The 24,250-nt window shown below is 28.1% G+C and overlaps 4 protein-coding genes and 1 long non-coding RNA gene across 8 annotated transcripts; 4 read left to right on the top strand and 1 right to left on the bottom strand.

The window, feature by feature from the left end:
• The first annotated feature begins 216 nt into the window (after positions 1 to 216).
• Taf2 (TATA-box binding protein associated factor 2) lies at positions 217 to 6,323 on the top strand. 3 transcript variants are annotated; one of them, XM_011632330.3, is made up of 18 exons: positions 217 to 373; positions 824 to 1,040; positions 1,110 to 1,326; positions 1,628 to 1,866; positions 1,949 to 2,170; positions 2,253 to 2,466; positions 2,561 to 2,812; positions 2,898 to 3,106; positions 3,212 to 3,451; positions 3,574 to 3,823; positions 3,886 to 4,026; positions 4,101 to 4,291; positions 4,366 to 4,577; positions 4,663 to 4,882; positions 4,954 to 5,107; positions 5,185 to 5,340; positions 5,411 to 5,590; positions 5,774 to 6,323. In XM_011632330.3, the coding sequence occupies exons 1-18, from the start codon at positions 328 to 330 to the stop codon at positions 6,026 to 6,028; spliced, it is 3,615 nt and encodes a 1,204-aa protein (XP_011630632.1). In that variant the 5' UTR covers positions 217 to 327; the 3' UTR covers positions 6,029 to 6,323. The 3 variants fall into 3 exon arrangements, with proteins under 3 accessions (XP_011630632.1, XP_011630633.1, XP_011630634.1); XM_011632331.3 differs by having other exon boundaries at positions 5,414 to 5,590; XM_011632332.3 differs by lacking the exons at positions 217 to 373; positions 824 to 1,040 and having other exon boundaries at positions 1,186 to 1,326; positions 1,692 to 1,866.
• On the bottom strand, positions 2,507 to 5,390 carry LOC148938174 (uncharacterized). The gene is made up of 3 exons (XR_016138089.1): positions 5,246 to 5,390; positions 4,455 to 4,592; positions 2,507 to 2,776 (listed from the first exon to the last, which is right to left on the bottom strand). It is a non-coding gene; the product is annotated as an uncharacterized LOC148938174 (long non-coding RNA).
• Positions 6,324 to 6,549: 226 nt separating the features above from the next.
• LOC105422814 (transcription factor E2F5) lies at positions 6,550 to 10,295 on the top strand. The gene is made up of 7 exons (XM_011632329.3): positions 6,550 to 6,744; positions 7,106 to 7,215; positions 7,543 to 7,813; positions 8,210 to 8,433; positions 8,693 to 8,799; positions 8,885 to 8,932; positions 9,004 to 10,295. Exons 1-7 carry the CDS (start codon positions 6,637 to 6,639, stop codon positions 9,108 to 9,110), a joined length of 975 nt encoding a protein of 324 aa, XP_011630631.2. The 5' UTR covers positions 6,550 to 6,636; the 3' UTR covers positions 9,111 to 10,295.
• A 49-nt stretch (positions 10,296 to 10,344) lies between these two features.
• On the top strand, positions 10,345 to 13,421 carry LOC105422813 (mpv17-like protein). Its single transcript, XM_089071577.1, has 4 exons — positions 10,345 to 10,793; positions 11,792 to 12,063; positions 12,187 to 12,318; positions 12,396 to 13,421. The coding sequence occupies exons 2-4, from the start codon at positions 11,806 to 11,808 to the stop codon at positions 12,648 to 12,650; spliced, it is 645 nt and encodes a 214-aa protein (XP_088927703.1). The 5' UTR covers positions 10,345 to 10,793; positions 11,792 to 11,805; the 3' UTR covers positions 12,651 to 13,421.
• Positions 13,422 to 16,343: 2,922 nt separating this feature from the next.
• LOC105422927 (aminopeptidase N-like) lies at positions 16,344 to 23,850 on the top strand. 2 transcript variants are annotated; one of them, XM_089074200.1, is made up of 13 exons: positions 16,344 to 16,532; positions 16,711 to 16,802; positions 17,314 to 17,834; positions 18,397 to 18,852; positions 19,434 to 19,617; positions 19,942 to 20,101; positions 20,370 to 20,451; positions 20,615 to 20,982; positions 21,496 to 21,770; positions 22,013 to 22,203; positions 22,567 to 22,866; positions 22,957 to 23,026; positions 23,180 to 23,850. In XM_089074200.1, exons 3-13 carry the CDS (start codon positions 17,356 to 17,358, stop codon positions 23,318 to 23,320), a joined length of 2,706 nt encoding a protein of 901 aa, XP_088930326.1. In that variant the 5' UTR covers positions 16,344 to 16,532; positions 16,711 to 16,802; positions 17,314 to 17,355; the 3' UTR covers positions 23,321 to 23,850. The 2 variants fall into 2 exon arrangements, with proteins under 2 accessions (XP_088930326.1, XP_088930331.1); XM_089074205.1 differs by lacking the exon at positions 16,711 to 16,802.
• Positions 23,851 to 24,250: the final 400 nt, after the last annotated feature.

Consider the following 24,250-nt stretch of genomic DNA (forward strand, 5'->3'; position numbering starts at 1 on the left):
TTTATTTTGGCGTACTATTTTTAATGCTTGTTACTGTAAAAAAAAATTAAATAGCAAATACTGTCGGTATGATCGATAGCCATAGTTTACATGGAGATCTCAATGAATGGATAATGAAACTAGAGATGCGGTCCATTCTTAACCAATCAGAATAAAGAATTTTATAAATTGACCAATCAAAAAATGCTTTGAAACATTTGTAGCATCAAGTGGATCGCTCTATGTTCTGTGATATGCCATCGATGATTTGGCGTCATTTTGTGTTTTACATCTTGTGTTTTTAATGTAACTTATAGAGAAGAGAATTATCAAGAAATAAATACAAATATGAAGAAAGAAAAAACGGGTGATAACAGTCGACCCTTTAAATTAGGTAAGGAGAATGAACGCTTCTTAACATATTTTATGATCATTTTCTACGGTTATATTTTTGTCCACTGTTTTGATTTAAAGTGTTTAAATTGTTTAAATTTCTATTTATATTTATTAAAATTATATTTATTTGCTCTCTATTCTTAATTATAAAGCTTTAATAGAGAATGGTATACATTATTTCATAACATATGTTGGAGATAAATAATAGTGTTCATTTTATAGGTTATAATTCTCTAAGATTGCAAATTGTGCATTAATGGCTGCGTTCAGCGAAACGAGCAATCAGTAATTATTGATCTTTACTGTTAGATCTTTAAATTTAAATCAATTACATGATTGATGAATTATTTAATCGTTGAGTAATTATTGTATTCGCTGAACATAGTTATTTTATTATAGTAATAATGCATTTTAATTGATTGCAATTAATTGATATAATTGATTACAGCTCATCAAATATTAAGCTTAACGGGAATAAGCTTTCAAAGAAAAAGCATAATTGGCTTTGTCGAATTGACAATTATTCCTTTGCGAGACACGCTGAGGTTGATAAAACTTAACGCCAAACAATGTAGGATATATAGAGTGTGTTTAAATGATACCTATGAAGCCCCTTTCCAATATTTTGATCCATTTCTGGATATCTGTCAAGGGGATAATAAACAGTAAGCAATTTTTTTTTTTAATAACAGTAATATTAGAGATGGATTGACTGATAATCAATTTGTTTATAGACGGTCCCTGGAATTTTTTTCAACCATGCATTTAGCGGCGGCACAGAAAGTTGATCCTGATAATAATTCTGGTGAATTAGTAGTTCAGATACCACCAGATGCAGCACATCTGGTTGCAGAAAACCGAGGATTACGAATTAGTATCGAATTTTCTTTAGAGCAACCACAAGGAGGTGTGCATTTTGTGGTTCCAAACTGTGAAGGAACTCTAGCTGAGGTAAGCTTAAATATTATAATTGATATCCATGGGTTTTCTATCAATATTAAATTTATTAAAAATTTATTTAAAATTTATTTAAAATTAAAATTTTATACAAATTACAATGTTTTATAAATTTTTAAATAATGTTTTTTAGTAACTAATATTTTTCCATTTAATATACAAGAATAAGACTTTAGAAATTTAATCTTTTTATTTTAAAAGTAATTGCGTTTTTTATTATTCAACATTTCCAAATTGAGAAATTTTAATAAATAGACATTTTTTTAATTTAATACTTAATAATTATTTTTTTTAGAGAGGTGCTCATATGTATACATACAGTTATGAAAATTCATCTAGATTATGGTTCCCATGTGTAGATAGTTTTGCTGAACCATGTACTTGGAAATTGGAATTTACTGTTGACGATTCAATGACTGCAGTATCCTGTGGAGATTTGGTTGAGGTGGTCTATACACCTGACATGCGTAGAAAAACATTTCATTACGTGCTCAACACTCCCGCATGTGCTCCGAACATTGCTTTGGCAGTCGGGTAAATAAATAAAAGTAACTAATAATAAACCTGTTATGATTTATGTTACAATAATATCTTTATATCTTTTTTTCTATTATAGACCTTTTGAAATCTTTGTGGATCCTTATATGCACGAAGTAACTCATTTCTGCCTTCCTCAACTTTTATCATCTTTAAAAGTATCTGCAAAATACATGCACGAAGCATTCGAATTTTATGAAGAAACTTTATCAAATCGATATCCATACTCCTGTTACAAGCAAGTGTTTGTCGATGAGATAGATGAAGACATCAATGCCTATGCTACTATGAGTATTTTAAAGTAAAATTAATTTTTTTTTATTTTACATAATCAAGCCTTATTATGGTACTTATATTATATTTATGATTTATTTACTTTGCAGTACGAATTTGTTACATTCTACCGCAATTATAGATCAAGTATATATTACTAAGAAAGCAATGGCACAAGCAATCGCAGAACAATTTTTTGGATGTTTCATATCTATGCAAAATTGGTCAGACACATGGCTACCTAAGGGTATCTCTACATATTTAACAGGACTATATGCTAAAAAATGCTTTGGGAATAATGAATACAGAGAATGGATTCAATCTGTAAGTATTTATAAGTCACAACATATCAAATCATATCATATATTGTTTTTAAATTTAATTGTTTAACTGTTTGATCAACACATAATTTTTATAGGAATTACAAGAAGTTGTAAAATATGAGGAACAGTTTGGTGGTATAATATTAGATCCATCTCAAGCACCAGCACCATTACCCATTGCGGCTAATACTCCAGCGCCTGCTCCTCGTGCTCCTGATCCTGGATTTTATTTTCCAATTAAAAATTTGCATACCATGTCCCCAAAATACATCGAAGTGCTTCGAAAGAAAGCACATTTAATCATGAGAATGCTAGAACATAGGATTGGTCAAGAATTATTACTTCAAGTAAATAAATAAATATATATTTTATTATATATATTTATTTATCTTTAATGAATTGAATTGTTAATTATATATTTAATTCTTTTAGGTGTTTAATAAACAATTGTCTCTAGCAGCTAATGCCGCACAACAAAAAATTGAATCTGGCTTATGGTCGCACATGTTAATTAGTACAAATGTATTTGCCAAAGCAATTTTTACTGTAACAGGGAAAGATATGTCAGTATTCATAGATCAATGGGTGAGAACGGGAGGGCATGCAAAATTCAGTCTAAGTTTTATATTTAATAGAAAAAGGTAAGGCAATTTATTATTGTTTGTATAATTGCATCTATTTATATGTCTTATACTATGTTACAACAATTAAAATAACATGTATAAATACATATTATATGTATTTAGAAATACAGTGGAGTTAGAAATTAGACAAGATACTACACATCAAAGAGGGATTAGAAAGTATGTGGGTCCATTAGTGGTTAATATTCAAGAATTGGATGGTACTTTTAAACACACATTACAAATTGAGGGTACAATGGCTAGAGCGGATATCACATGCCACAGTAAAAGTCGTAGAAACAAGAAAAAGAAAATTCCATTATGTACTGGCGAAGAAGTTGATATGGATCTCTCTGCTATGGAGTAAGTTCGCGATTTTTTTGTAATTATAAGCTTTATACAACAATCATAGCCTTGTAATCATAGCCTTGTGGTTCTATTGTCTTCAAGTATTTTTAAATACATTATATATTCTTTATTTATAGTGATTCTCCAGTATTATGGATCAGGCTTGATCCTGAAATGACTATTATGCGCGCTGTACAAATTGAACAACCTGATTATCAGTGGCAATATCAATTGAGACATGAGAGAGATGTTACTGCACAATTAGAAGCAATTGAAGCTTTACAGCATCATCCAACACCACCCACACGATTAGCCTTGACTGATACAATTGAAAATGAACATTGTTATTATAAAGTCAGACTTCGCGCTGCTCATTGTTTGACAAAGGTCAGTCATTAAACATTGATTTGTTTAATGACAAACTCATTTTTACAAGTACATTCTTATAGGTAGGAAACGCTATGGTAGCAACATGGTCAGGCCCGCCAGCAATGTTGGCCATATTTAGAAAATTATTTGGATCTGCATCATGCCGGCGAATTATTAAACAAAACAATTTCTCAAATTTTCAACATTATTTTCTACAAAAGGTTAGTATCAGCTAATATTTATATTATAATTATCTAGCAATATCTTTTCTAAACTTTTATATATTCACATGCAGACTATACCAGTTGCAATGGCAGGATTACGCAATGCTCATGGTATTTGTCCACAAGAAGTATTAGCTTTCTTAATGGATCTTTTTAAATATAACGATAATAGTAAAAACAGATATTCCGACAATTATTACAGAGCTGCGCTAATAGAAGCTCTAGGCGCAACTGTTACACCAGTCATCAGTGTACAACAAGGGTATGAATATGCAAATTTGACTAATAATTTATAAATGATGAGCTGATGAAAAAATAAATCTCTTAATATTACAGAACGGCTATTACAGCAGAGTCTTTATCAATTGACACAAAGGCTATTCTAGAAGAAGTAACAAGAAACTTAAACCTAGAGAAATTATTACCTTGCTACAAATACACCGTCAGTGTAGCTTGTCTCAAAGTTATACGCATCCTTCAAAAATTTGGCCATCTTCCAAGCAATCCTCATCTCTTTAGAGCATATGCAGCATATGGACAGTTTATAGGTAATGTTCCAAACTCTGTAACAATATCGATATTTATATTATAAATGTCAAATCTTTTAAAATATAATTAATTAACGTTTTCCAGATGTTAGAATTGCAGCTTTAGAAGCGTTGGTTGATTTTACTCGCGTAGACGGCAAATGGGAAGATCTGGAATTTTTATTAGATATGGCAGAAATGGACCCGCATCCTGGTGTACGCCATAGGCTCGTACGATTAATGGTGGAAAATCCACCGTTCGAAAGAGCCCATAAACACCGCCTAGATAAACCGGATTTAGTTGATCGTATATGGAATTTGATAAAGTATGTAATGTCTTTTGTATAAATTTCTTTTTTTTCACATTGATTAATTAACGTGATAATTTTATCTGCAGTGGCATGTTATCACACGATGCAAAATTACGTTGCGATTTGGTGGATTTATACTACACTTTATATGGTACAAAAGTTCCATTTTGCCTTCCCATCCCCGAAATTGTGGCGATCACAAAACCTAAAAAAGCTGGTCCGCCAACTCCGGAACGCGAAGTAAAATTTATTATCATGTAATATTTTACGATTGCAAAGTTGTTTTTTTCGAATGTTTAATTTTATATTGTGCTTAGGTGAAAGCTGCACCCGTACAATACGTAAAGCACGAATCGATCGAAGAAGTTGAAAGCCTACCTGTCTCAAATAAGAGGAAAGCATCTCCAAACAGGGATCCTCCAGGTCCATCAAATCCAGGAGTGGAACATGGACCGGAATTAAAACGACAAAAAGTAAATATGATATATGAAATGATTTCACCTTCTGTCCTTATCAGATAAATTAATCTGTTATTATTTTTAGCAGGATGAACGAGGAATTCCGGTACCTGCTGAAGGGAAAGTTAAATCCGAATATTATAGTGATAATTCCGCGTCATTGCCTGGTATTATGGGCACTCCTCCAGGTCCGGTAGGTTTTGAACCTGGAATGTTCAAAAAGGAGTCAGAAGAACATAAACCGAAAAGTGATTCCAGTAATAAGGTACGCGAAATTTTCTAAGTGATAAAAAATATATTCATATAGTATAATCGTTTCCAATATATCAGAAATTTATGTAAAATATATATATATATATATATATATATATATATATATATATATATATATAATAATACTTACATCACTTACAATAATATACATATTACATATTTATTATACTTGTAGAGCAAAAAGAAAAAGAAGGATAAGAAAAAGCATAAGCATAAACATAAGCATAAACATGATCACAAACACAATAAAGATAAGGAAAAAAAGGAAAAGGATAAGAATAAGGATAAGGAGAAGGATAAGGATAAGGAAAAGGAAAAGGGCAAGGATAAAGATTCGTCCGCCTTAAAAATTAAGGACGAGACTCTCAGCTCTGCAAGTTCTAGTCAAAGCCCAGAACCAACTGCTACCAACGAATTCCTTTTCCCTTAGAAATATTTGTTATCGATGTGTGTATATACATTTTAACTTTTTCTTACAAACGCTATTTATATTTTATACGACTTTTATACGATTTGATTAGTCGAAAAGTGTACAAACGTCCGCAATTTATATATGACATATATATATTTGTAAATAGACTATAATAATATATAGTAATAATTATAGCTTTAGCAAATTTTATTAGATATAATATAAATATAAAATTAGATGTAATATAAATATAAAAAGATTGTGCTTACATATTGCAAATAATAAACGATAATAAAAATGAATTACTATACAATTTTTTTACAATTTTTTTCCTGGTTATAAAAATTCGTCTTTAAATTAATTAGAAACGAGCGTACGCGAATAAATTTCAGCCATAAGTGTCAGACTTTCCTACAATTTTCTATAGTTTTTATTTATTCATTTTCAAATAACGGAGAGAAAAGATTTCGATTTGGAGTATCCGATTCGAAATTCGAACATTACCGACAGCAGAGGCGCGCTCATATTTGAATAGCCGTTGCGCGTTTGCTAGGATGGCGTCCGTGGTGTTGCGGCAATTTCGAAGGGACTAGGAAGTTTTGAAAATTTTCGCAACGACCGAAATAATGGCAGATAATCAGCAAAGCCGATTTGAGAAATCGCTCGGACTGTTAACTACTCGTTTCGTTAGCCTGCTCCAGAAAGCGAAAGACGGCGTGCTGGATTTGAAAGTCGTGAGTATTTTGGGTCCTTGGGAGTACCGAAAAAGTTAACCTGTATTAGGTTAAGTGACAGCGAGCGGGCGTACACGTCATACTCGGATTGCGGGAATTTTGAAAGAGGTGCGGCGCGGGGAAAGGGACGCGTGCGTACACCCGGACGTTCCTCGACTACGCGGACCTTCGCGTTCGTCATCGTAGTGCTACGATACGGCTCTCGGTGCGGTTGGCACGCTGACGTCGTTATAATGATCGAGCATTTCCTATCTAACCTGTATGAAACGTAGAGCCCCGCGCTGAGCATCTCGGAAACTCGTTGGAGGCCGTTGGTCCTAATCACACAGCCTAATCACGTGCCTTACGATCAACGTTGCAGGCCGCGGACCTCCTGGAGGTACGACAGAAACGGCGAATCTATGACATCACAAATGTCCTCGAAGGTATCGGCCTTATAGAGAAGAAAAGCAAAAACAGCATTCAATGGAAGTAAGTGTCACTGGCTGTGTGCTCCAAAATTTACTGTCAATACTGAGAACTTATATGTGCATTGTGAACAATACGTTTTCAGTACAGACAATGAATTTTGTAACACAATTATTGTTTTATTATTTCTTGAATGGATTCAGAAAACAATGGTTGAAGAAATACTCACTTTTGTTGATATATTCTGAATTCAGTAAAGATCTAGGTGTCTAATCTTAATTACTAAGAATTACTAAGATTCATTCAATCATTATTATAAATACAGTCAGTATAATAACTTGCTATCTTTTTCTTACGACATATGTTAATACTTTATGAATCTATATAAAGGGGTGCTGGACCTGGCTGCAACACTCAAGAGGTTGGCGAGAAGCTGACAGATCTAAAAGAGGAGATCAGCAAGCTAGAAGATCACGAACAATTATTAGACACTCATACCAGATGGATTCAGCAGAGTTTAAAGAACATAGAAAATGATATCATAAATAGGAGATTTGCATATATTACCTATGAGGACGTAAAGGAGAATTTTGCAGATCAATTTGTACTAGGAATCCAAGGTCCTTCGGACATGGAATTAACAGTACCAAATGTTTTAAAGGTATTTAAAGGGATATTTAGAAAACATTTATTTCATTAGTTGCAATCTTAGGTAATTTAAAGTCTTTGAAATGATTTTACTATAATTACAATTTTTATGAAAAGAGGTTGTAAATCTCTTGAGGTTGCAATCTTCATTCTAAAGGATTTTTAAAAATTTTTTTTAACTGTTTGTATTCCGAAATTTTTATTTTCCGAGTGACAATACAATAAATTCATTTATCAATTATTTTGGAATTAAATTTATATTTCATAGAATCAAATCTTTTATTTGACAATTGATTTCAGCTATTAAATACCTCATATTTAAAAAATATTTAATGCAAATTATATCAATATACATATACATATATTTGTCTTCTATATATTTTATACTATGTATTTTTTTGTTTGATAGACTTTTGTACAGGATGACTTGAAGATAAATTACAATATGCTTCTGAAAAGTAATTTGGGAGAAATTAAAGTGTACATGGTCCAACCAGAGCTAGCTAAAACTTATGATAATAAATTATTAGAAATGAGATTACAAGAAGAATCCAAGGGTACAAAGCGTGGGAATGAGGAAACTGAGAAGAAAGAGGAGGAAGTTTCTGTTAAACCAAAGAGGAAAGTTGGCAGGTAAGCAGAAATAAAAGAAAAAAGAACAATGTGTAAGTCTGTACGAATGCTCTAATCGTGTCAGGAATAATAAGATAATATTCTTGATCTGCACAGAGCAAATAGTAATTGCTAATTGCTAATTGATTTTGTAAAGGGGGTGAATAGTTATAAAGCTTAAGCTATTCATTTGATACAAAATGTACATATTTAACAAATTACATCTATTTCTTAAGATTACAATTATATAGAAATATATTAAATGTATTTTTAATATTAGGCCACCAAAAAATGCTAAGCCGGATCCAGTATTAACTGATGACGAAGACGAAGAAGATTCGGAATTAATAGAAGCTAAAATAGTCCTGCGTGATGTAAGCACCACAGGTAAATTCCCATGTGCATCTTAATTACTATATATATATATATATATATATATAAATTCTCACACAAGTTAAATTCTCAATTGCAGATATTTTCCAAAGAGATTTGGAGTTCTTTGATCAATTCTATCCTGATTGTAAGTCAAATTTTATAATTATTTTGTACATGGTAAACATGATTTAACATTTGTCTAAATTTCATTTGCAGTTTATGGGCCGTTAATGAGATTAAGTCCACCGCCTGGAGAAAAGGATTACAATTTCAATCTTAGTGAGAACGAGGGTGTTTATGATTTATTCGATATTGCGACGTAATGAGTGTTGATTTGCTGTAGCAACGATTTACAGACTGTGCCAACAGCATATAAGGGTCGATAATCGGGAAAAATATGATAAAATCATTAAGAAAAATTTATGCGTATAATTTTAGGGAAATTAATATGAATCAATCATTGAGAATATACAGTATTTTTTTATTATTAAAACTATGGGAAGTTAATACGAGGCATTTATGAAGATATCTTCAACCTGTTCTGGCCGCTGTTTTATATAGTGCTGAAAGTAACGTGAAGTTTTAAAGGCACCTTTTATATAGAGATTATTCTAGCTTTAAGTAGATCATACGAACTTGCTTCATGAATCTTCTTGAAGGCAAATATATATTTGTTGCAATAATTCTTCATTTGGATACAATAAAAGAAAAACCATACAAATATAAAAAAAAAACAATTTACTACAGTGTTGTCTAGAATTTTTGTAGTTTGGGACTTAGAATTGATGCGTCGATATTTTTGCTGTGTTTTTATAATTGTGTTTTCTATCTTCCATTTCCATTAGCCGTCTTTTCACAGCATAGAACGATTGATCTCAGGGATAAGACACACATTCAGACGTATAAAATTTTATTAATTTTATATTTGTTACTATAGCATGCAAACACACTCATATATTTTTAATGATTAAAAAGAATAATAATGTAATGTTATTAAAAATAATAATATAATAATATATTAAAATAATATATTTAAAAAAATAGTATTGTTACACATAAGAAAAACTCTCATCACTAGTCTTCTCTCCGAAATCGATCGTCTCACATTATGAAAAAACAGAAATGAGAAATAGGAAAAATATTAAGTATGAATATGTATCAATTTCAAGCCCAAAACTATAAATCCTGAACAACACTTCATTATATGTTGTACATAACAGCATGAAGCAAGTCTTCGTCAAAAACATTGAACTTTTGTAACAAATCAATTACATGCACATGATGTTGTATTCTATCAAACGCTGCGATGTGATTAGAATGAATGTATATTGCGCGTACTACGCGCGAATTCGACATTTTTAAATATTTTATTATATATGTATTCATATCTTTATTGTTGATAATGCATATACATTCGCTTATATTTATGTACAGTACATCTTCTTTATCGCGTGACACGCAGAATCATTAAATCAATTGTATTTCTTAATACAACTCGCATATACATACATATTTCTCTCTTTCTTTCATGTCTGATTATATTGTCTGAATATATGACCACAGAATGCTGGTTGATTCGTTTTCTGTGACGAGTCAGACGTGAGCGCGCGATCGCGGGTACCAATTTATCGACTCCTTTCGTCGAGCTCTCTACGTTACCAGGAAGGTGCGCAGCAGACGACGGGCTATTATGCAATGCGATCGATTCAACGGAAAAGCACGTATCGGCGGATGACGTATATCAAGGACAGATAAGAATGGACTGACTGATTTCGTCATCATCATCTTCGTCAGCATGTGTTCCGTCAACGTCAGGGAACTCCGCCGCAGCTGCCGTTAGTCGACCGCATCACGTTGTAATAAAAGCCACGCGAGATCTCCAGATGCAACGATCCGACATATCCGGTGACGCACACGCACGCAGCACAAATTCGAACGTAGCTCTAGCGCGTTTTTCAAGAAACGACTCCATATTCTTACGTTTGTTCTTAGTGACGTTGCGAAAGGTAACTGTCTCGTGTCGATTCTACAGGTAAACTAGAGGAAATATCTGTGACGTAATATGTGTCGAAAATTGCGAAACTTGTGCGTCATATCTTTAGGAAATGGATCAATCTCCGATTAACTGAATCGATGATTAGCTTATAATATTATTAACTTTTTTGTTGTTGAAAATCCGAGATTAGAAACAATGAATTATATGTATATTTAAGAATTTTAAAATGTTAAAAGTTTTCTGCTAAATTTTCGATTAGAAGTATTTTGTATCAAAAATTGACTAATGAATGATTATTTATTTATTTATTTATTTTTTTAAATTTATACTAACTCACGTTCTGAATTCTTTTTTGTTGATAAAAGTGCTTCTAAAAGTAATTTATAGGCAATCAGAAAGCTTATCAACCGCATTTTTATTGATAAGAGAAGCCTATGACAATGACTATATGACAATGTAGTTCACAAATCTATTCAGGATAATTTATTTGTTACTTTTATTTTAGTTTTTTTTTTTAACTAATTGTAAGATATTCTTTTAAGTGCATTTAAATTATACATAGTTTTATGTTCAAAAGCCAGGTTTTTCGGAATGGCTTGATTTTGACAAGATAGTATTATCGATAAAGTACAAAAAAAAAACCTATTTTTGTAACCAAACTACTTACACTATTTATTTTTTTTCTGTTTCTCAAAAGGAAAAAATAAATGGTATAAAAAATTTATATAAAAAGAACAAGCCTAAAGTACAAAGTAAAGATTAATATCTGTCCCTTTTAGTTAAACATTTTATACTATTTATATTTTCTTTTTTTTTCTCTGATGCTCAAAGAAAAAAAAAGAAAGATGAATGATGTAAGAAATTAGTTAAGAAAAACAAGTCTAATATTATGAAAATTTGCATGATTATAAAATTTGGACGATTGACATATAATAATTTTATGATTTATTATATATATATAAATTTTTTAATTATATAAAAATTCTAGTCATTCATATATTTTTGCAGACTGAACACCGAAAATGCGTATCATATTCGTAAAATTTCGCGAAATCTCGCAGAAATACCCAATCGTTCGAGGCATGGCGTCTTATTCAATTATATGGCCAACTGCTTGCCTGCTGCAACAGAAGATAATGGGAAAGGAAGAATTTAATTATGCAGAAGCTATACGATATAGTCTGTACGGTAGTCTTTATGTAGCGCCTACACTGTATTGTTGGTTGAAATGCGCGTCTTACTTCTGGCCTAAAACAAATTTAAAGTCTGCAATTACAAAGGTATGCAAAGAGAACTGGATAATTTGTATTGTTTAATTTTACTGCATAATTAATTTCTTTATATAAATAAAAATAGTTTAATAGTGATTAATTAATAATGAAGTAACTGGATAATAATTGCAGGCTTTGGTTGAGCAAGTTACATATAGTCCTGCAGCCATGTGTTCCTTTTTCTTTGGCATGAGCCTTCTTGAATTAAAGCCAGTTTCGGAATGCATCGACGAGGTCAAAATTAAATTCTGGCCAACATACAAGGTATTATATCTTTAATACAGATGCGTTTCTGTATTCGAGATTAAACGGATTAATGGAGAGATAATTTTCTTTTTTAGGTTGCCATTTGCGTATGGCCAATTCTACAAACTGTCAATTTTTTTCTAATCCCGGAACGTAATCGCGTTGTGTATGTCAGTGTATGTAGTTTAATCTGGACATGTTTCCTTGCATACATGAAAACTTACGAAAGCAAACAGAAACAGAAGGAGATTATAGACATAAACGTGAATCCCAAGATGATATTAGAAAGTAAAGCACAAACTACACACAACGAGAGATCCAGTCATATGCAGATTCCTTTACTACGATGAAAGTTTTAGGAAATTGACGCCATTAGATTAATTTACTTGTATATAGTCTAGGTCTTTTGCAATTGGAAGTTATATTTATATTTTATACTGTATAACGCGTTTCACACATATGACATCTGTGATATTCACAGTACAAAAATATTCACAGTACAAAAATATTACTCGCTTCTGCAAGTACGTGTTAATACATGGTAATGTATTAATAATATTTAAAAGAGAATTGTAAGAATTTTTAAATGAAAACATAATATGATTGACAATAAATATATTTGGCATACCGATTGTTAATAGTAATATTAAAAATACAGTATGAAATTTTAGATGAACTTAAGTAAATGTCAAAATTATCTAAATGTAAATTATCTTTTTTTTTTTAAATCTTTTTATGATTTCTTCCTTTACCAAATATTAAAGTAACAGAAATCCTACATTATCAACAATATGTAACAGGAATGATAAAATTGGTAGTAGAGATTCAAACTCTAACTCAGCACAGATGATAACTATAAAAATGCAATTTTAAATAAAATTAAATAGAGCAAATTATAAATATATATGTATTTAAATATATTTAAGGAACAATAATAAATTAATATAATTATTTAAAATTTTAACAGTCATGCGTGGTTATGCGACTTCCATAAGATTGTCGGTCTTTAAGTTTTATTGATGCTGATTTATGTTATGTATCTCAATTTTATATTTAAAACTATATTATAAGAAAAATGTAAATAAATATTAATATATTGAAAATATAAAAGTATAAATGCATTCCCATTCTTATTCTTTATTGCTAATGTCGTTGTTACCATAATAAACTGATAGCTTTGACCTAATTAACATGAAAAGTTGCGATAAAATATTGCTTAAATATGCAGTTTTTCATATAACAGATTTATTCAATATTTGATTGCAATTACATTTTTTTTTATAAAGCAAATTGAAATTAGTGTCAACAAACTGAATATTAATACACGAGCGAAACAGGATTTGTTTTTATTATACTTTTTTGTGTTACACAATCATATTTATTTCCGATAGATACTGATTCAATAAAAATCCTGAATGTTAAAAATACTGTTATTTTTTCATATTTTAAATTTGCACAGATTTTAGAGTTATATTGTAAATTATATTACGCATTATTGTATGTAAAAGTCATTATTAATCATTATAAAATGATATTATATAATAATGTTAATATGTTATATAATATAATTAATTTATCAACATGCATGAAAACTTAACATTATATAATGCATTGTATATATTATCAAAATATATATGATTAGTTGTAAAATTATTCCTACTAATTGTGGTTCGAGAAAAGCATATTAGGACGCTTCAAAGTATAAAATTACTTTCGACATTCTCGTATAACATCATTTGAGATACAAGGCTTTATCAGATATACCAATACCAAAACATGGATAAAGATAGCATAATGTGACTGTAGTTTAATATCAGTCCGAAAATAGTCATTTGCCAATTAACAATTACGATATTACAGAAAAGGTAACACATCTTATTCAATATATAAACATTTTTCACAAATATTGGAAGTAGATCACATATTGCAATACCAGATTTTGTACGGGAATTGGGGGTATCATTTGTAAGTAATATACTTAATAAGAAAATATTAATTTATCAAAAATTAAAACTAAGATATTTACTTAGATATTTTACAATTAAAGAAATATTTATAGAAAATTTCCTATTTATTGTTTGAAGCTCATTAAATATTTTCCTTATTTTATTAATGACAATCTGCGTCTGAGTTAAATAAACTGTGAGATATAGATATTTAAAAATAAAATAAATAATATATTAAAACTAAATTATAAAAAAGACTATTGTTTATGGATATAATTTAATCTATGTTTAAGTTGTATAAAATTATCTCTGAATTATCACACATAAAAAATAAATTATTTTTTAATACATACAAGTATTAAACAGCAAAATTTCTTTTAATACATATAATAATATATATAATGCTTAACATTTTACAAATCAGTTCAACTCAGTCACTCTCAATAATTTATAGATCGCTATGTTTTATTGTTAGACAATTCAGGTATTTCACATAAAGTTCTGGATAAAAGAAATAACAGATACTTACATAAATCAATAAGAATATTCTTTAATGACAGTGTGGGATTAGTCGAATAAGTGAGATAATAAATCATAGAAATGTAAAAAGATGAAGAATATAATGTCATCAATAATATCAAATGGATACCAATGAATTTTGCCATACAATCAAATTCGAATTCTTCTATATTTTGTTTAGCAATTAGCTTACTGCATCAAAATGTACTCTTTATGATCCGAAATCCGAAAGATTGAATTATAGTTAATTTACAATAAACAAATGAGCAATAAAATCAATGAATATTTATAGATTTTTTTCATTTATTTACATAATATAAAGAAATAAAAAAGAAATGAAAATCAATGTTTAAAGATCTATCTCTTTGCAAATTCAATTAAACAAATTTAATAATTTAGAAAAACAATATTTTTGTGCAATGGGATATTATTGCGTCAATTAGAATTCTACAAATCGGCGATTGTACGTTGTTTAAAAATTGTATGTTGTTTAAATTCTGTGGAATATAGAAACACACACGTTTTTCAATCATATGCAAATCATGAATGCATATGGATATCTCCATATTCTCTGAATATAAATAGTAATAAATATCGAATTAATTTATTATTTTAGATAAGAGAAAATTTATAAAATAAGTCTGAGAAGAAAATAAAGTTTCGATAACATCGTTTCTAGAATTATGTTCGGTTTATTTCGAAGATATCATAAACAGTTTTTTAGAGTGGTTTACAAATAGAAGAAATCGAACTTGAGTAACCAGTGGCTTAAATAAATTAAAGATAATTTATATAACGTCTGTAGATTTATTTATATTTTGAATAATTCTTTTAAGTAATTATATTACTTTTTTATTTATTATCTCGTTATTATTTCTCATCTATTTTTAATTATTGTATATTTTGTATATAATATTGCAAGATTTAATTTTTATGTTAATAATCACGTAACTGTTAACACAATTTTGGACTCTTGTAATATGTTTATTTCTTATTGATTAAAATTATATATTGTACATATTAGATTTTACCTTTGTGTATTCCTTTAAAACTTCGTGTAATACAGATTTTACATTAAGAACTATCTTACATATAAACTTACATAGAAATATAAATACTGCCTTTTATATTAAGGAAATATATTTTAAACAATAGTAATGGTAATATTATTAATTTTTATAATTTTAAACATTACTTCTAACAATATATTGATAGTCAAGTCTAATAGTTGCTTCAATGTGTACACTTATTTGTTAATAATTTTATATCTTTTTACAAAATAGGATATTATTAAATCAAGATTAATCTTAATTGAAAAAAAATTATACATTTATCTGTGTTCAGTGATCAAAATATTATTTTCTAAATCTTTTAATAACTTGAATATAATTAGATATTTTGATCAAAAGAGAATTTATTTAAATTTGAAAACATAGCAAGGTAAGGGACCGAGTAATTTCGTAAGATATTTGTTTTCGTCTAATTTATACTAGGACACATTTATGTACAAATGTGGTTACACAACACTATCGTACTTATTATGGTATAAGAGGATACACTGTTGTCAGTTTACAGTGATCTCTCGAGACGGCAAGACAAATCGTTATTGCGATATATATTTTCCAATATATATATATATATATTTTCGACATTAACTAACTCTGATAACGGTTGACATTATAGTTAACAGGTTAATTACAGCTAATCATTACAAGAAGGTGCACTTTAATCGTATTTTGCATAGAATGACTTGTTGCGCATTACGGGGTAAGTGTCACGAGAAACAAAACGAGGAGTATCTCTCCTTTTTAAAAATACAAAAAAAAAAATACAATGTGAATCAAGTGATATAGAGGAATATAGTTTAATTTCCTCAAATCATTTTTCTCAGCGTTATCGTGGTGATTAACTTTCTTTTATTGGATTCATCTACTTTTATTTTTAGCATGCTGAAGTTGATATGAGGATGAGACGAGAATCATAATATTATTTCAAAGTAACGACATAAAAGTTAAATTCAAAAACTTTAATTCTAAGGTAGAAAACTCATTGCAATGTCAAAACTTTTTTATACAATTTACATTTGATAAATAAAAATATTAGAAACGTTTAAATATTGCTTTATACCAATTTTCATCTCAATGTTTAAATATATGAACAGCGAATGTCAATACATGCATATTTTTCTATTAGTTCTTAAAAAACATTTTTTCAAAAACTATTGAAGAGATATATATTTTATTTCTTAATCATTCCTTTGCGTAAGTAAAGTCAAAATTAATAAAATTAATAAAATATTTATAACATTTTTTGCCAATGTATCAAGAAATTAATAATAATGAAAATTTACTAATAAAACAAATAGCAATAAGATAAAATTTCTTGCAAAAAGTAAAGATATTAATTTTCATCTAAATAACTTACATTCTTATCTTAGTAAAAACTATATATTTTTTTCCGTTTCTCTACATTAGAAGGCAATATAAAATCGCGATGATTCTTCACTGCAACATTTCGTTATTCAATTTTTTCCTTTCCTTTTTACTAGAAGATAAAACTTTGGCGCAAGGTATCTCAAACGAAAACAGCCATGAGATTTCTAAGACTATTGTCATGTGTTAGCTTAATATTTACCACTGCGATGGCTGTTTGTGTCACCGAGAATTCAGGCGATGGCTCGACGACCGATTTCTTGCCGTACAGCATAATTCCAACTCACTACGACATCAAGTTGATGCCGGATCTCGTCAACACGGAGCACAACATCAGCTTTCACGGTGAATCTAATGTCAATATCCGAATTCGTTGTGCGACTCACGAGATACGTGTGCACACGATGGAAATGAAAATTAATGAGTCGGAGACAACGTTGGTGGGTGACAACGGTGCAATCTACAAACCGGCCAATCATATTTATGACAACTACACGGACACTGCACTTTTGACTTTCGACGATGAGCTGTCACGTGGGCCATACATCCTTTATGTGAAATTCATCGGGCGTTCGCTAATAAATGAAAAATACAACTTACATCGTACGTTGTACACGAGCAAAAAAGGGGGCAGAATGTGAGTAAAACGTTAAAATAATGGAAAGATTATAATTGTAAATGTAAATTCATTAATTTTTTTTATACAATTTATCTTATCTTATGTTGTTGGCATAAACCGAGAATTTTGTATCATAATATGCATAGCTTGATAAAACGCTCAAACGTATAGTTTTATATATAGTTGTGCTATATAAAAAAGAGCACTCAATTAAAATAATTGAATTTGTACGTTTTTATGTACAATAGTCAAGTGTATAGTGCGACGAAATCGGAAGAAATCTACTTTTATTGCGCCTATGCTGTGCATTTACGTTTCTCGTGAACCGAAAATTCGATAGATCAAAATAGAAAACTAAAAAAATAACTAAAAAATATTACAATGTGTTATTTTATCTTATCTTTTTAATTTGTAAATTTTACAGCTATAGTCGTGCATGTTGCATTATGCGTATGTTATGCGTATCACAAAGTTATTATTAATTGTTGTATAATAGCACTGTGATAAAATAGCACTGTAACAGTCAGCAGCCTGTAGTATTTGAAAAATTTTTTTGTTTGTTCTATACATTAAAATACAGATGGACAGCTTTAATGCCGTTTATGCCCATTACGATCTACAAAAAAGACTTTCCGTGTTGGGGCAAGCCACCTTTAATACACACTTTCAATATTTCCGTAAGACATCCTGCTACATTCAGAGCATTTTCGGGTACGCCGATAAGAGTGCAAAGTACAGATGGAAATGGCATGATTTGGACGCACTTCGACATCACTCCTTTTATATCTTCTTGTTTCGTGGCAGTTATGGTGACCGATTTTGTTCACGTTAGTAACAACCCGAACGAGACTGTCAACATGTGGTGCAGATCGCATTTGATTTCACAAATGAAATTCGCGCAGAGTGTTGCTAAAAAAGTTACAGAGCATTTGGGCAAATATACAAACATTTCTAAGGAAATTTCCAAAATAGATCACGTCGCGATACCGCATTTTTCATTTCGCGGAGTGACATTTTCGGGACTTACCTTTTACACGTAATTTACACAATTAAAAAGTTATACTAATTAAAATCGAAAATTAAAGTAGCTGGAAATAATTTCAAGAATATGCACATTTTACGTACTTATGAAATGTACATATTTTTATTACCCGATTGACTTACACAGATAACAATAATTTGCAAGAATGTGGTTCTATAAACTTATTTAAACGTAATATTAATTGTAAATAGGTTTATGAAAAAATATATATTTTTTATTATTTGTTTATGCCGTAAAAAAGTATCTTTGTCATTGTATAAAATATTAAAATTATACTTGATAAATTTAAATTTTTTTCAATGTTTTCTCTTTTATAACAATGAATCGTAAAAATTAATCGAATAATATTTAGTAATATATTATATGATACGGATAATTTAAGCAAAATAATTACTCGTCAATGATAACTTATCGAATCCTTTCGGTTTGCTTTTCAATGTCAAAAACGACTTATCTGTGTTATCTGCGCACGTATAATCGTATAAGTCTAAATAATATAATCAATATTTGAAAATATTAAATCACATTGTAATAACAATGATACATAGTATAAATGTATTATATGCAATTTTCAGCGAATCAGAAGTTATCTACGATGATACGACAGATCCTCTATATCGCCGGAGAAATGTAGCGAAATTAATAGCACACGAAACAACACATCAATGGTTTGGTGGTTTGATTACCCCATCATCGTTGTCTCACATGTGGTTAAGTGAAGGATTTGCTTCATATTTTCAAACGTATATCCTCGACAAGGTTATATTATATTGTATTGTTGATACAAAATAAATAAATAAAAAAGGATATTTTTATAATGAAACATCATAATAAAGTAAAATTTTAATTAGCTTTAGTTAATGTCTAATATCACAATTTTTTATGGTGTATCATTTTAAAGATGTAATTAATCCTTTATACTGATTTATAGTGCTATATTTATATTATTACAAGTTTTAAAAATTAAGATAATTAAGTCTTTTTCAGAGACGTTGCAGGAGTAGCATTTAAAAATAGCTTTTATTTTTAATGTAAACAATTTTTACAATACAATTATAATATTTACAATATATTTATTTGTAGATTTTTGAAAACTGGCACATGATAGATTTCTTTGTAATAGATAAATTACATGACTTCCTCAGTTACGATATCGATTCGTCAATAGAGTGTATGGACGCGAAACAGCCCTTTAATATCTCAAATATAAAAATTCTTACATTTTCTTATATGTACGACAAAGGTAAATTTATATAAATAAAATTGATAAAACGATTAAACTATGCTTAAACTATTAGATATAAATACTGTAAAAAGGAAAAACAAGAGAAACTCACAATAAATAAAAATTTATTTAATAGTACTAACTATTTAATAGTTATTTAATATACAAGTATATTTATAATTTAATAGCAATATATAAGTATATTTATTTAATATATTAATTTTAAAATTTATATGTGTTATATTATTTACTTTTCATTTATTTTATCGTGCCTATTGTTTTATAGTGCCTATCATATTGCGCATGCTGCAACATATAATTACCGAAGAGGTATTTCAGGATGGTATTATCACATTTTTAAATATGTTGTGAGTAATTCGTTCCATTATAAAATACACTATTATTTATTGTTACATTAATTATATTATTAAATTTTCGATATATAATGAATTGTAATTAATGACATAATTGAGCTATAAATATTAAATTTACATATCCTAATATATTCATTTCCTAAATTATAAAATTTAGTAAATTTGACTCGGTTACTCCTGATGATTTATGGAATGTTATGCAAATTGTATTGAACAAATCAAGTGTTCCGCATAAAAATTTTAAAATAAAAGAAGTGATGGATACTTGGATGAATCAAACTCATTATCCCATTGTGAACGTGATGCGAAATTACGAAACTGGCGAAACAATAATTTCGCAAGAACATTTTCATTCAAAAACCAATAACAATACCAATCATAAATGGTGGATACCTGTGACTTTAACTACGCAGACGAATCCCGATTTTTCTAATATTTCTATTTATTGGCTAACACCGTTAAATAAAAGTATAAGACTTGAAATTCATCCAAACGATTGGGTCATAGTTAATTTGCAGCAAATTGGTAAGTATTGATTGATAAATTTGTTTTATTCTGAATAATTAAAATTACATACTGTTTTTATATCTCAATTCGTATCTTTTACTCGTTAGAGAAACTTAAAGAAAGTATCATTGATAATACACAAAACAGCAAATTATTACATAAATCAAAATTATATATTGCAAATTAAATTTTATTTTGCAAAAAATTGTTTATCTATCTAATATGAAAATCTGAAATATGAAAATACATATAAATCTTTTTAGATTATCATAATTTTTCATTACTAAAGATTATAATAATTTTTCATTACTAAAAAAACTTCATTATTTCCAGTGTAAAAAGTTTTTTAATATGTATAATATATAATATATTTAATTTGTATTTTCATTTTAAAATATATAATTAAGATAGACATTTTATATTTTAAATATAAAAAATAAAAAAGAAAAAAAATAGTCAAGATATTTTTTTATATATATAATTAAAAAAATTTGGTAATTAATAAAAATAATGTATCATTGTTTCCTACAGGATGCTATCGCGTCAATTATGATATTATAAATTGGCAAAAAATTGCAAATTATCTAAATTCTAACGAATATACGAAAATACATGTCCTTAATCGAGCTCAAATTATTGATGATTCATATGCTTTGATGATGAACAACCAACTCGATTTCTCCATCTTTTTAAATATAACGAGTTATTTATCGCAAGAGACAGATTATATTGCATGGTTCCCAACATTCCGAAATTTAGCAAAATTATTGAAATTCTTTCCGCTGTCAGAAAGTGATACTTTCAAGGTAAATATATAATAATAAATTTTATAACAGTAGTTTTAGAAAAGATATTTGTTGATAAATTATTGCATTAAAAATAATTATATCTGATTTCTATTTACAATTAACTGTTAACTAAAGAAAGTAAAATAGATTAAATTTATCATGTGTATTATATACATATTTGAATATGAAACATCTGTAAAATACACAGTAATGCAAAAAAAAATGTCATAAAAAAATTCACATTATTTCATGATTTTTAGTCACATGTGGCGCAAACTTTGGATAAGCTTTTTAAGAGCACGGGATGTGAAGAAAATCCTGAAGAAAATGATATTATAAAACTGAGAAGGGTAAAAGTTGCAAAATGGGCATGTCTTCTTGGTAATTTGGAATGCAAAAAAATGGCAACCGTCAAATTGAGTAATCATCTTGCAGATCCTGAAACTAATAAGTAATTATTGTTACAATTTTGATTAATAAGATGATAACAAGAGAACAACTTATTGTCAAGATTATTGAAAATAATTGATCTTGAAAAGTTTATTTCTTTACAATATCATAATTATTTCACAGTTTTTTTTAAGATTTTTATTCTGATATTTATTTAAGTATTTACTTATCATATATTATATTGCTAATTTTATATACACCTGTATATTATATATACATTACTGACATAAACAATATGTTGATGTATAAATAAAAAATAAAATAAAAAATGCAGATAAATAAAAAAGAGAGAGAGAGAGAGAAGAAAAAATAATACAAAAAATAAATAATATAAAAATTTAGACTTTTAATTGTTATATTTTAGAATTCCATCTTGGTGGCAAAGATGGACATATTGTTCTGGTTCAATGATAGCTGATAAGGCCACTTGGAACAGATTATTGAATTTATATATGCAGAAACGTAATAAAGATCTTCTAGAATCTCTGGCTTGTTCTGAAAATTCTAACATTATTATTGACTATTTAAATATTATATCCTCGGAGAATTCAACACTACAAGATAAAGAGCATAATCTTGCCTTTCAATTTATTGTTATCAAACATTCATGTAATAATGCAGTGCTTGATTACATATTAGAGAATTTTGAGAGAGTCAAACCCAAGTAATGGCATTTCTTTTATAAATATAATTATTTATAATTTCAAATATTTATTATATATACTAAACATGAATATATCTTTTGTTTTTGTAGATTAATGAACAGAGATACAGTATTAAAAAATATTATTTCCAATATTTATACTACAGAGCAACTTGACAAGGTAAATTTTATAATAACAAGTTTCTTATTGATTTTTCATCTTGTCATACATAAAGAATGTATATTTATTATAGTTAGCTGAAATTACTTTTACATTATAATCTACATTAATACAAATTTTAGTAAAAATAAAATATTAAATTAATTGTTTTAGGTAAAGGAATATTGGAAAAATAATCTCAAGGAAATATCAAATATTCCAAATGCAATTCAAGCTAGCATAGATTCACGTATAAATAATTTGAAGAACTTGTTAAATGATTTTTCAGCGCGATTCAAAAACATGAAAAAATAAATTTAAGCGAAGCAATAATTTATACCACTTAAAAATAACAATTGTATAACATGTCGTATAATCATATGTTTATCTTTATTTTGAATATATTTTTGTATTACTTTCACTTATTATTTCTTAAGAATTTTTAGTTATTTTTAATTTTTCTTTTTAATTTGTAAACATCTTTAAATATCTTTATAATTTACTTTAGTAATGCATGTAAATTCTAAGAATGTTCGAAAAATTGCAATTTCAGAAAAATGTACATGCGTTATCAAAGAATTTGTATAAATAATCATGACTATGGCGAATTATTATGACGTGTTATTTGCTTCTTGTGATTAACAGTAAAATTATTCTATGTTATATTTCTATGTTATTTTGTTTTTTTTTCAGATATTGTTATATCTGATATTGATTAATAACTTTACAATATTTGAATACATATATCACACTATGCTGTAATATTTCAAATTTAGCGTATTTTATTGTATTTTTATATGAAACATTTCTGAAATAAAACGCTTAAAATAAAAGGAAAAAAAAAACTTGATTTACACGGAATATACATATATATTTTTTTATTAATTTTATTCAGTACACTTTTGAACTTCTATTAAATTTCTTTAATTATTTCTATTAATTATCTCCAATTATTATCGAAGATATAAAAAAATTATAAGTTATTATAATTATATAATTATATATTTTTGCTAATATTTTAAGTTTTTAAATTTGGATAAAATTTTTATTAAAATAAAATCTATCTAAAATTGATATAATTTTATTACTTAGTTATTTTTTTATTATCATTTGTTGAATATTATATTTCTGTTTCTCTGATGAAATTTAAAAAATATTATAACATTGTAAGGGAGATAAAATAGAATCTTTTAAACAGCATGTTGTATGGAAAGTTTAAGTTTAATTTTCAAAAATTTTATAATT

Source organism: Pogonomyrmex barbatus, unplaced genomic scaffold, assembly GCF_055798465.1.
Source record: "Pogonomyrmex barbatus isolate J1 unplaced genomic scaffold, ASM5579846v1 scaffold1, whole genome shotgun sequence".
NCBI lineage: Eukaryota > Metazoa > Arthropoda > Insecta > Hymenoptera > Formicidae > Pogonomyrmex > Pogonomyrmex barbatus.

Bases quoted from the DNA above. Each gene is read 5' to 3' on its own strand.
- LOC105422813 (XM_089071577.1), top strand. From the start codon at position 11,806: ATGCGTATCATATTCGTAAAATTTCGCGAAATCTCGCAGAAATACCCA. The intron at 12,064-12,186 runs GTATGCAAAGAG...TAATAATTGCAG, and splicing joins TAAAGTCTGCAATTACAAAG to GCTTTGGTTGAGCAAGTTAC. The intron at 12,319-12,395 runs GTATTATATCTT...TTTCTTTTTTAG, and splicing joins AATTCTGGCCAACATACAAG to GTTGCCATTTGCGTATGGCC.
- Taf2 (XM_011632330.3), top strand. From the start codon at position 328: ATGAAGAAAGAAAAAACGGGTGATAACAGTCGACCCTTTAAATTAG. The intron at 3,107-3,211 runs GTAAGGCAATTT...ATATGTATTTAG, and splicing joins TTTATATTTAATAGAAAAAG to AAATACAGTGGAGTTAGAAA. The intron at 5,341-5,410 runs GTAAATATGATA...TATTATTTTTAG, and splicing joins CGGAATTAAAACGACAAAAA to CAGGATGAACGAGGAATTCC.
- LOC105422927 (XM_089074200.1), top strand. From the start codon at position 17,356: ATGAGATTTCTAAGACTATTGTCATGTGTTAGCTTAATATTTACCACT. The intron at 18,853-19,433 runs GTAATTTACACA...TGCAATTTTCAG, and splicing joins TCGGGACTTACCTTTTACAC to CGAATCAGAAGTTATCTACG. The intron at 21,771-22,012 runs GTAAATATATAA...CATGATTTTTAG, and splicing joins CAGAAAGTGATACTTTCAAG to TCACATGTGGCGCAAACTTT.
- LOC105422814 (XM_011632329.3), top strand. From the start codon at position 6,637: ATGGCAGATAATCAGCAAAGCCGATTTGAGAAATCGCTCGGACTGTTA. The intron at 7,216-7,542 runs GTAAGTGTCACT...ATCTATATAAAG, and splicing joins AAAAACAGCATTCAATGGAA to GGGTGCTGGACCTGGCTGCA. The intron at 8,434-8,692 runs GTAAGCAGAAAT...TTTTAATATTAG, and splicing joins CCAAAGAGGAAAGTTGGCAG to GCCACCAAAAAATGCTAAGC.